Source organism: Belonocnema kinseyi, chromosome 10 (assembly GCF_010883055.1).
Source record: "Belonocnema kinseyi isolate 2016_QV_RU_SX_M_011 chromosome 10, B_treatae_v1, whole genome shotgun sequence".
Taxonomy (NCBI): Eukaryota; Metazoa; Arthropoda; class Insecta; order Hymenoptera; family Cynipidae; genus Belonocnema; species Belonocnema kinseyi.
The window spans coordinates 99,621,209-99,633,971 of NC_046666.1; the positions used below are offsets into that span (position 1 = coordinate 99,621,209).

Consider the following 12,763-nt stretch of genomic DNA (forward strand, 5'->3'; position numbering starts at 1 on the left):
ATTATTTAATTTTAATGAAATATATAATATATTAACAAGTTTTAATATGGAGGTTGAAAAGATATAGGCTATCTAATATATCATAATTAATAAGTGAATGGATGTAACTACTTCTAAACCTTTGATATGTAAGGTGTCAACCAGTAAAAATTGAATTAGAACTGAACTGTTTTTGGATAATGAAAGAATTGTTTTTTGGTGAGAAAAAATGCATACTGGTTAATGTGTGACTAAAAAACCATTTATTGAGGAGCCTTTCCACGTCCAAAACCACCACGGAATTCTAAATCCCCTGTTCCTGCACCGACATCAGCCTTCTTATCACCTGGGCCACCAGGTCCTCTTCTGTATCCAGCGCGATCTTCTGCAGGCCTGGAAGTTTCGCTTCTGGGACCGGTACCAGTCGGCCGTGGTCGTGCAGTTTCTGATCTGGCTTGTCTCTTCAATGTAGAAGGCACGATTTCTGGTGGTAGATGCAAATAACCACGCAAAAATTCGATACCATCGTTCGTTAGGTACCAGTAGAAATGTCTCCACGCAAACTGTTCCTTGACGAAACCACGGGATTTCAGAGACTGAAAGAAGACAAAGTTTTTCCCGATTAATAAATGATAATATATACTAAAATATATTCTTAACCCTTCGATGGCACACTTCCCCCGATGCGTAACATAGCTGGCACACTGGGGTCTTTTTTACCCCAAGCGAAAAAGGCTTCCCACAAAGAGCCAATTTATTATTTTGAGTAGCTGAATTTTTTACATACTCTTGGATAATAACTTTTAAAAATGATGTGGATTATTTGATAAAAAATAGATATTTGGTAATAAATAAAATAAATAAAAAACGTACACTACAGAAACTTGAAACTTAAACAAATCCGAATTTCATTTAACCCTGAACTCGCACGATGGATACAAAATACCCCAACAAATGTTTAAGCTCGAATTAACCGTACTAAATTCGACCAAATGGACCATGCATCATGTAACTGAAATTGAACCAATGGCTATAAAACCGATTACACTTTAACAAAAACTTCGGCAAGTGTGCCCGTTGAGTCCACTTCTATTTAATGTTCTTCTGGCAGAATTCGGGGAGAAGATTAAGAGGAAAGCATGATCCAACAAACTATGGTCCCGCCAATTCGATGCTCAAATACGTTCGACTTGGAGTAAACCGACGCCTCCCGCCATACTCACTGCATTGGCGCGAATGGAAGGGGAAGCCAACTGCCAACGCCGCCTGCACTCGATCCAAGATGTCAGAAAGGTCGGGTGCCGAATCTGATTGGTTGACTTATTTTTACTTGCGCCTGGCATGACCATGCTTTGTTGGATCATGAGAGGAAAGGGAAAGAAGGGACAACATTAGGAACAGACAAAGCATGATCTAAGAATACACAATCTAGCCACACGCAACTAAAAAAAAGTTAACCAATAAGGAGCAACTCCACCACTTTCACCCATATTGGATAAGTGAGCGCGTGAGAATGAAGTATATTTGAAAGGAAGTAAATGCAATGAGCGAAGATTGTAAGTAAAAGATAAAGAAATTATTTAGTTTATAAATAAATTAAATTAGTTTGAAAATAATGAAATTTTTGAGATGCGTGATCTAAAGGATAAACAAATATATATAACATATATCCTGTATTATGATAATATCCGTTTTTATATTTTGTACATACATAAGCACTAAATGAGAACAAAAGAACCCTCTCAGGGTACACAAATTTACATGTTCAGATCTTATATTCATATGAAATAATGATTTCAATGGTATTTTTAAATAGAAACACCACTACAATTTTCACAAAGTTAATTTTAACACGACGTGCTTTCACAAACGGATAGCGTCAGCAGTGTCCGCTTCTTGCACCTTCTTTGAATATTGAGAACTTACACAGATATTGACATTGATTTACAATGTAGCCATAATTCATGATTTCAAATCTTTTGAGTGAAGACCGAGACGCTAACGGTTGCTATGGTAACCAAGATGGCTAAAAGTGGTGGAGTGCGAATGGGGACGGAATTGGGGGAGCTGATGGCTAGACCGTGTATTCTTAGATCATAAGACAAAGTGTAAGCACGGAGTAACGTCTGACACGCCGTCAAGAGTGGTTGGTTTACCATGGGATCTGGTGTTTGTCAAGGCTACTCCAAAGTAACCGCGCACCTTAACTTTACCTCCCTTATTATTCTGACCCCCTATAACCTTATAACCTGCACAAGAAGATGGTTTACTCTATAGAATAGGCTAAAGGGTTTACGCCAAAAATATGGTGAACTTCTTAGGGAAACCAGATCCCCCGGTTAACGACGAGTTCACAAGTAAGGTCGAGTTGCAAACTAGCGTCGTTAATATGGATTCTGAATTGGACGAGAATATGGCGAATAATTATCTACAAAACTTTAACAATGACATCCAACAATCCCAGATTAAAAGTCCGTTTTTCGTTACTGTCCATGATCCAACCACGCGCAAGTAAAAAAAACCCAACCTATCCGACGGTTCGACCAGATGATCTTCCATCTTGGATTCAAGGACGGAATTCGGGCGACGGGGTATGGTGGGGGGGCGTCGGGTCATTCCAAGTCGAACGTATTTGAGCACCGAATTGGCTGGACCATACTTTGTTGGATCATGGTTACTGTCAACCCAAAAAGGGATTGCAAATCCAAGCACGTCATGGTGGTTGGAAAAATACTCACCTCTTTTCCTAAACTAATAAAATAGCATCGAAAAATCTGGTTTCGCAAGAATTCTTGCGGAATGCTACGATGGGAAAAGCGCGAACAAAATCATTGATAGTTCTGAACTCTTGGACAAATCTAATCTCGTTGCTATCATTCCTAACTATAGGGTTACTCGTGAGGGTATCGTGCGTGATGTTCCTTTGGAAATTTCTAATAATTACATCATTATACATTCAGTAACGAGCTCCAGAAGCTCGCTTCTCAGCGCGCGTCTCTTTGTACTTAGGAATGACAAAAAAGAAATAGTCCAGACAAAAACTATGCAGATTAGATTTGAAGGTCAAGAGGTCGCGGATCACATTATCATCTTTCAACTGAAAATTGAACCCTACATTGTACAACCAAACATTTATTACCAATGCTGCAGGTTTGGACACGTAGCTCCGCAATGCAAAAATCATCGCTGTCGTTCTTGTGGTGGAGCTCTTTATGATCTGGAGTTGAGTGTCCTTAAGCGCATGTGATACTTCGTTCAGTGGTAAATCGGGAATGAGGGTGACCGTTTCAATTACTTAGAAAAATTCTCGGTAATTTCCCGACTCGCAAACTTTTTTCACGGTCAATGAAGTAAAAAAGCTCGAACTATAAAGCTTAATATTTTTGGACTTAAAGTAATCAACACTGCCTTGTATATCATTTAATCAATTTTAAGCTAAAAATATTTAAAATTTGTACGAATAATATTTTTTTTTATGAACTGAACACATTTTATTTAAATTATTTTAATTTTAAATAGCTTCAAAATACTTGGAAAGCTTCAACTTTTATTGAAAAATCTTGGAACATCTACATGCGGTTTTACATTTATTCAAATTTTAAATTATTTTTGAAATGTTTTCAGAACATTAAATATCTTTGATAATGATTCGAATTCTTCCTACTCTTTTTTAATCCTGTAAATTGGAAAATATTTTTGACAATTTTGAAAATCTTTTTAAATATTCTCTTAAAATTATTTCTCCCAAATAAAAAGTCATTAAACATTTTTCAAGGACATGCTCTTCGTGACCATATGACCAAACTAGTCCTCCGTTATGAGCGTTTTTTTGGTGTTCACTTTGTCCACACGGATTGAGATATCGTCTTTAAAATTTGACAGATTAAATAAAAAGCACTAAAGAACGTTTATATACATCAACATGTTTATAGTTTTAAGGAAAGTGTATTTATAAGTCCATGAAATAAAATATCACCATTCGAGTTATAGCACTTTGCATATAATTTTGGGTTTGATGCATTTCGGATTTTTTTGGTTCGCGTATATTGAGCACTGACACCACTGTTGGACTAAATCGTCTAAACCTTAACAAAATTTATGTAAGCATTAAAATTTGCACATTCGTTGCAAATCAACAAATAAGTATCTGCACACACGTAACCTATCATTATTTTTTGAGCATTTTTAGCGGAGAGAAAAAGAAACTTTGAATGTCGATAAAGTCGAGATCACATGACTAAGTTCATTCATAAAATTTGTGTGTGGAGAATGAAATGATTTTCATTTTTTTTGGTCCTCACTACGTCCACACGTATGGAGATATCCTGTTCAGGATTTTGGAAGTTATCACAAAAAGACTAAAGAACGTTTGTATATATCAAAATGATGTTTATAATTACGAAGAAAGTTTTCTAGCCGGTTGGTTCACTGTCAACAATAGTTATCAGCTAATCGATTCAACCTCAAAAATAAGACGTTAAAAATTATTGAATTTGGTTGGAAAACTCCAAAGAGTAAATTTGATCACATTTCTGGTGTTGCTATGTTTCCAAATTGAAATTTAACTTTTAATTTTAGGGCCAAAAAAATGAAAATCGTTCTACACAAACATTTCATGAACGAACTTAGTCACGCGATCTCGACTTTATCGACGTTCAAATTGTCTTTTTTTCTCCGCTAGAAATCGCTAAAAATGCTCCAAAAATAATGATAGGTTACGTGTGTGCAGATACTTATTTGTAGACTTGCAACGAATGTGCAAATTTTATTGCTTATATTAATTTTTTTAAGGTTTCGACGATTTAATCCAAAATTGGTGTCAGTACTCAATATACGCGAACCAAAAAATCCGAAATGCATCAAACCAAAAATGATCTGTAAAGTGCTATATCTCGACCGGTAATATCCTATTTCATCGATTTATTAATAAACTTTCTTTAAAACTATAAATATATTGATGCATAGAAACGTTCTTTAGTGCTTTTTATTTAATCTGTCAAATTTTAAACCGATATCTCAATCCGTGTGGACACAGTGAACACCAAAAATAATGCTCATAACCGGGGACTAGTTTGGTCACGTGGTCACGAAGAGCATGCCCTTAAAGTCTTTCATCATTCTTAAGAAGCTTCTAATTTTGTTTCTTCGAAATCTGCAAAAATCTATATTTTGTTTTAAATTAGGCCGTTGACTATTTGCACCAAAACTTAGGTACGAATAGCCGGATTTTCTTAGTGGTTTACATTATTTTAAATCATTACATTTTTTTAATTTTTGCAGACCTTCTAAGTATCTCTTTAACTTGATTGCATTTTTTCTAGGAATTATAGATGTTCAATACTTATGATACATAAAAATTCAACAATTTTAGTTGTAAATTTTTTTCAAATAGTACAATTAAAATTGTAAAGTTTAATGTTAATTTTTTTGTAATGTGTTGAATATTTTATTTGTAATTACCAATTTTACATGAACAATCAAGTATGTCTAAATAATCAGCCTTTAATTATGAGTATATTTTTTTGAAGTTATTATAACCCTTACTTGGCACACTGGGACCATCTGCACCGCCAGACTATAATTGATTGGTTTTAAGTACCTAAACCTAGAAAAAGCGGGTCTAGTGCGACATTTTGCACCCCACTGTGCCGCGTATGATTTCAAAATTTTGAGTGATTTTTTTTACTTTGTTTTTCGACTTCAGATTGAAGAATCAGGTACGTACAAAACATTTTCCTACTTTTTTTATACGGTATGTTATGGTTAATTAAATAATAAATCAGATGGCGTACAATTTGCGGTCTTGTTCTATGCGCGAGGAATTCCTCGCAGAAGATGAGGAGAACGATTCGGAATGCAGTAAGCATGATTCTGACGACGACCAAAGCAATTATTCTGAAGAAATTACAGAAGAAGAAGAAAGCGGTGATGTTGATATGGTTTAAATCAACGCCTTCTGGGGCCTCGTGCTCGAGGATAATTTTGACAAACTGTGTCATTCCTACACTGTCACTGGAAGGACACACAGATGGCCATGAACAATTTTCTTTTGGGTTCTTGATCAAGCTATTGTAAATGCAAGAGTTTTGCTTGCATGCAAATTGAAGAATGTGGTCTTGCTCGAAAAACGACAGCAATAGAATGGCTGAAAAAAGTGTATGACCATTTTGTCACACCTTTTTTAGAACAGAATTACACTACAGTTACAATACGGAGAGATCTACGTAGTGGTATAGCAGCAATTTTACGAAAAGATGTTGCCTCTTCAAACATTTTGCAGCAAGTACAAAATAATACACAAAAAAAATGCGCATTGTGTCCAAGATTAAATGATCGAAAGACAAGAAGAGTTTGGGGTAGTTGTATTCACGATGTTTGCGACCATCACAGCTACATGATTTGCGAAGATTGTGTCGGTATGCATAATAAAATTTGACGATACATTATTTTACATGCTTTTGACATTTATCGACAATATTTCGATCAAAACTGTTAGAAATATTCCATAATTATAAAACAAAAAGCGAATTTCAACATAGAAATTTAGCATGAAAATCTGATTCAAATACCTAGAATTAAAGCACAGTCGACTGACCGAGTTTTGTTTAATAAATATCTAGATAGGATATACTTCCGTGTGGTCCTTATAACGTCGCATGGAACCGCATGGAATCGTCATATATTTCTTTCAGTCTAGTCTCACTTAAGCCTTCATAGAATAAAGAGCAGTATTTTAACCGTCTATAATTTCTTTCATTTATTTAAGCCCTTCAAATCATTAGGTTATGGACACAGTTAATCGCGCCTAGACGGATTAAAATTCTAAACGGTTAGCAAGTGATTTGCGAAAATGGATAACAATTTATGTATACGTAACATACTGCCGTTTAATGGTGAAAAGCATACAGTGTGAAAGTTTCGAGTGAGATTATTATTTGCTGAACTTGAGGTGTTAGACGTTGTGGACAATGATCTACCAGCATTGAACATCGGGATTTCGGACTGGCATAAAAAGGACTCTACCACAAAAAGGATAATTGTGGAATATTTAAGTGATACTTTTCTGCATTTTGCAAGACATTTTTCAGGGTTTGGATGCAATTTATAAAAGACGTAGTTTGGCAACCCACTTGGCTTTGAGAGAACAACTTATAAGTTTAAAATTGCAAGGTGAAGTAACGTTGCTACAACATTTTAGAAAATTAGATACGATAATTGCAAATTTAATAGCAGCAAGTTGCCTCGCTTGATGAGATGGACAAGATCTCCCACCTTTTTCTGACCTTACTCGGTACGTTAGATGGCATTGCAACAGAACTGGAAGACTGCCTCGTTTGATGAGATGGACCAGATCTCCCACCTTTTTCTGACCTTACTCGGTACGTACGATGGCATTGCAACAGAACTGGAAGACTTTGGGTAACGACAATTTAACCCTAGATTTTGTAAAAACAAGGCTAATGGATCATGAGGTAAAATTACGAACAGAAGAACAATCCACTACCCTTAGGGCCGGTTCCACCAACCTCAAATAAATCATTGCTGAACTGACAGCGGGTTAAATGTAATGCCATAGTTAAGTGTCGATTATCCTGTCGCGCGTTCCACCACGTTTTTGGAGGTCCCGGTTGTCTAACCAGATAGTCGTTTCGAAATAACTCCTGATTTACTTTGAACAATTCGCGTGACTGGCTACTTGTCGGTCGAGTGAAAAGCAAAGCAATATAGCCGTGCGCACCAAATTCAAACAAAGTCGCTCCACCTTCGTGACCATACTAACCTAAAAAAAGTGAATTTGTATGTGTTTTTTGTTCGTGTTATACTTCTGTTTTATTCGTGTTATCTGTGATAAGATGGAAGAAAATAAAGTGAGATCGCCTAATTTTCTTCCTAATGCTCCTTCGTTTGATTCAGCAGATCATTTATACAAGTTTTTCTTAAGCGAAATCTCATTTGCAGCCCTATGCCACTTTTCTGGAGGGCTGTGGAAAATATTTGTCATGAAAGTTGACGGTGGCCGTGTGGCGGCGACAGCTATGCAGTTGGCCTATTATTCAAATATTGCACGGCAAAAGTGTTTAAAAAAATGTTTTTCAAATGAAAATAATTTTCTCATAGTTCTAGGTAAAAGATAATAATCTTTAAGATTTCTTTTTACCTTCCTGAATCAAAAATAATTAGGGAAAATCGTAAAATTCACTGCTTTTAGACGTCAATCCCAATGCATTTCTACTGACCGCAAAAAATCATTCTTGCGCAATCAAATCAAACATATAATTATTTGTGTAATTTTTAAATATCCGAAAAGAAAATAGTCTAAATTTTATAACATTTTTTATTATATTATATAATACATATAACATAATATTTATTTTATTTATTAATTTAAATTTATTTTGGATTTCCAAATATTTTAATAAGCAAATTATGTGTTTAAATGAACACAATGTGCTTCCTTGTTTAATAATATCATATATTATTTCAAGTTCAAAAAATGAATCATTTGATTGAATAATAAAATATTCATTTTAAAAGTTCACCTCAAGTTCTTAAAAAAAAACAGTTATAATTAACAATAAAATATTTTCCTCGATTTTATGAATCATTTTTAAAAACGTTTATTTTTTAGCTTGAAATAACTTAGTCCATGTTCAATTTAAAAACAGGTATAATTAAAATTCCCTTTCCCCCTTAAATTTTAGACTAAATTTCATGAAAATAGTTATGATGAAATAAATTTTTTTTAAATGAATTCATTAACATTAATTAAATTTTGTTGACTGTGTGTAATTTTAGTTCATTTTTTTTTAATTGAAATTTTTTAAACTGCCTTTTTTTTAATTCTGCAAAATAAAAATAAATTATCCTAAAATCTTCCAGAAAATAACTTTAAATTTTCCTAATAATCTAGAGAATATTGTTTGACTTTCTAAAAACCTTTTCAAATTCATAAAAACCGGCTCTTTTACAAAATTGTAAAAAATCTACATTTTTCTCCACATTTTTATGATTATCAAATTAAACATTTTTTAAAAATATTTTTAACATATCTCAACGTTTTAAATGTGTTTTGAAATTTTTCCAATTTTCCTTAAAATATTTTAAAGACAAACAAAGTTGCCTTCAAGACTCCCAGATTATTTTTCGAAATTTTTTTGGAAATACTTTGAAATCTTCTAAAAAAATTATTTGACATTTTTCTGGAAATCTAAAGAAAAAAATTGTATTCTCTTGAAACTTTCAGTAATTTTAATCCAGCTTCCTGTTTCAAAATCTTCAACAATCTACATTGAATAAATGGAATTTTTCACAAGTTTAAAAATAACTTGGAATTGTTTGAATAGTTCAAAATATTTATTAAGCATGATAGCATTTTTTTGTAATTTTGATTTGATTTTCGTTTAAAATCCCTTCTTCAAAATTAAGAAATCATTGAAAGTGTTAACAGGAATCTTGGGACAATTTTATTGTTCTCCTAAAACCTTTAAACATTCTTAAAAGGCTTCTCGTTTTTTGTTCTAAATCATCAAAAATGTAAATGTCTTAAAATTAACCTTTCAAAATAATATCTGAATAATTTTGTAACCGGGTTTGGGGGTAGAGGAAATCGGGTTATGGGAGTCTCAGGTTATGGGCTTCGGGTATAGTAGGTCTGGTCTCTGGTTCTGAGAATTGTTGGCCTGTGTTATTCTTTAACATGCATAATTTAAACATTTGCAATGAAAATAAACATTTATTAATGATTCTTTTCTGTAGATTCGATGAAACAAATTATGATTGATAATTTAAAACCTAAATGCACTGATAGATGAGAATAAATCAATGTAAAATGGATAAAATAGCAATTTGGAAATTATTTTGAAAACTTGGTTCCTATGTTGCGAAGATCCTTTAGTTCATGTTTAATTTAAAAACAATTATAATGAAAATCCCCTTTTTGTCCTAAATCTTAAGCTAAATTTCATGAAAAAAGTTATGCCGAAAAGCAATTTTATAAATGAATTCATTAAAATTAATAAAAAAATATTTTTTTAAAGAGAAAAACTCTTTTAAATTTTTTAATTAAAAATTATTCAATAATATTTAGATCATTCGGTGGTTTGAAAAATTGAATTTTGTTAACTTTGTCCTGCTCCCGATTACTTTTTTATCCCGATTTACAATCAAAACAAACGCACTTCGCGATTTTTGCTCAAAATTTTAACACTGCGGATATTTGATCTAAAAGCAGTTTTTTCAGTTTTCTTTCGCTTAGAAAATGGAAAATGTCGAAAAGATCACTCAAAATACTCAAAAATTATTTAATACTGTCATTAAATTACTTTTAATGCATTATTAAATTCAACGTTATTTTGTTATGCATTTGCAACGAGCAGACGACCACAGAACTTCTTCCAAAAACTCCATATTTCACAACTACAATGCACTTTCTAGGATGAAGGACGATTAAATCGCCCTACCCGACCAATCTTGGAACGGTTAGATTTAACGGTGGTTAATGCGAGTTAACCGGCTGTTAAAAAGTGGTGGAACAACTAAACAGCTTTAACCGAGGATTCAAGTTTTAACCGAAGTTGGTGGAACCGGGCCTTAAAATTTTAAATACTAGTACTGTTCCAACACCAGAATCGAGTGGAAATAAGACCACAAACAAGAAGTGGAAACCAAGTAAATTTTTCGAAAGGCAACAACGTAGCGGCACGAATGAATCGAACTATTACAGAAAAAGCTCGTGCAATTATAAACGCAGCAAGTTTAGATGAACAGTTTTGGAGTGAGGCTGTATTAACAGCAACCTATTTAATAAATTTAACACCCACAAAAGCTGTGAAAAGTTCGAAAACTCCTCATGAACTGTGGCATAATAAAAAACCCAGGTTAAATCATTTAAGGGTTCTTGGTTCTACAGTATATATACATTTAAAAACAAGAACTAATAAATTTAATACAAAATTAGTCAAAGGAGTTCTCGTCGGATATGTACCAAATTGGTACAAAATATGGAGCACTGAAACCGAAAAGTTTATAATATCGCGGGAAATCATTTTTGATGAAACACAGTTTAAGGTTTCAAGACCAAGGTTATCTCAAGGATCTAATTCTTCCACAGAAGATCCGGTAACCAACAGCGAAAACTGTGATACGAACACAGAGGATGCAGAAATTCCCGAATGTAGTAAATCTTTTTTACCTGAAGTCAAATCACAAGAAAACAATCCAAAACAACATGAATTAAGAAGAAGTGATAGAATTAAGATTCTTCCTCAGCCTTCTTACACGGAAAATAAAAACGACGAGTTCGATTCATATGCAGCGTGCACACAAAATGTTATTGATTAACTCCCTAAGAATTTCCAAGAAATTAAAGAAAGGGATGATCGAACTCAGGAGTTGGCTATAAAGGAAGAACTGAGTTCACTTCAAATAAATAATACTTGCAATATTGTATCAAAACCCTTAAATAAAAATATCATAACTTGTAAATGGGCATTCACATTAAAAAATGACGAATTCGGATTTGCTACAAAATACAAGGCAAGGGTAGCTGCACGGGGTTTCAGTCAAGAGTATTCAGTAGATTATAACGAAATTTTCATTCTCCAGTTGCAAGAATTTCCACTTTTCGTTTTATTTTGGCATTTGGGAATCAGTTTAATCTTTTAATTCATCAAATGGGTGTAAAAACGGGATTCTGCAATGGCGTATTAAAAGAAGAAATTTACATGCAAATTCCGGAAGGTGTCGAGGCAGAAAATAATCAGGTGTGCAAATTAAATAGATCTATACATGGATTCAAACAATCATCTCGTTGTTGGTATGAACTTTTTGATAAAATAATGCAAGAAAAAGGTTTTGAAAATTCTTCAGCTGATAACTGTTTATATTATTTGAACAAAGGTCACGTAAATCAAAACATCTACTTACTTTTATATGCAGATGACATCATAGTAACATACGATCAAGAAACTAGGTTCAAATTAAAACAATATCTACACAGTTGTTTTAAAATGACCGATATTAACGAAATAAACGTTTTTCTAGAAATTTTGATTGAAAGGGGGGAAGAAACAATATCATTAAATCAAACTTCATATTTTAGAAACGTTTTAAAAAACTTTGTTATGAGTGATTGTAAATCCATAAACACACATTTACCGTTAAAAATAGATTTTGATGCTTTGAATTCAGATAAACATTACAATGCACCTTGTAAGAATTTAATTGGATGTCTTATGTATGCAATGCTATCAACAAGGCCTGATCTTTGTTTCCCAATTAATTTCTTAAATCTATATCAAAGTAAAAATACGAAAGAATTGTGAAAATGCTTAAAAAGAGTGTTAAGATACGTAAAAGTAATAGAAGAAGTACAACCGGATATCTGTTCAGAATGTTTGAAAAATGTACTATAACATGGAATACTAGGGGGCAGAATTATATTGCGACTTCATCCACAGAAGCTGAATACATAGCACTTTTTGAGGGTGCCGAAGAAGCTATGTGGCTAAAGTCGCTCCTAAGTAGTATAAATATAAATATAACAGAAGACATTGTTATCTATTAACACAACACTGGTTGTATTTGCCAACAACCCCACGCATCATAAAAGGTCAAAAGCATATGGACAATAAGTACTACTTCACCCGAGATCTAATACATGAAGGTTATATATCTCTTAAATATCTGTCCACAGGTGACCAACTGGCAGATATTTTTACAAAGACCGTAACTGCTTCAAGGCTAATGGGAATAAGATTCGCTCTAGGATTACACTGATTAGTCA

At 33.3% G+C, this 12,763-nt stretch overlaps 1 protein-coding gene across 3 annotated transcripts in view; it reads right to left on the reverse strand.

Annotated features, from left to right (window-relative positions):
- Nucleotides 1-219: 219 nt before the first annotated feature.
- The window catches only part of LOC117181535 (40S ribosomal protein S10b), a 43,829-nt gene continuing 31,285 nt past the window's right edge, over nt 220-12,763 (reverse strand). For all 3 annotated transcript variants that reach the window (XM_033374322.1, XM_033374321.1, XM_033374323.1), the window contains exon 3: nt 220-575. In XM_033374322.1, the coding sequence (XP_033230213.1) occupies nt 243-575 (333 nt within the window). In that variant the 3' untranslated portion in view covers nt 220-242. The remainder of the gene's footprint in view (nt 576-12,763) is intronic.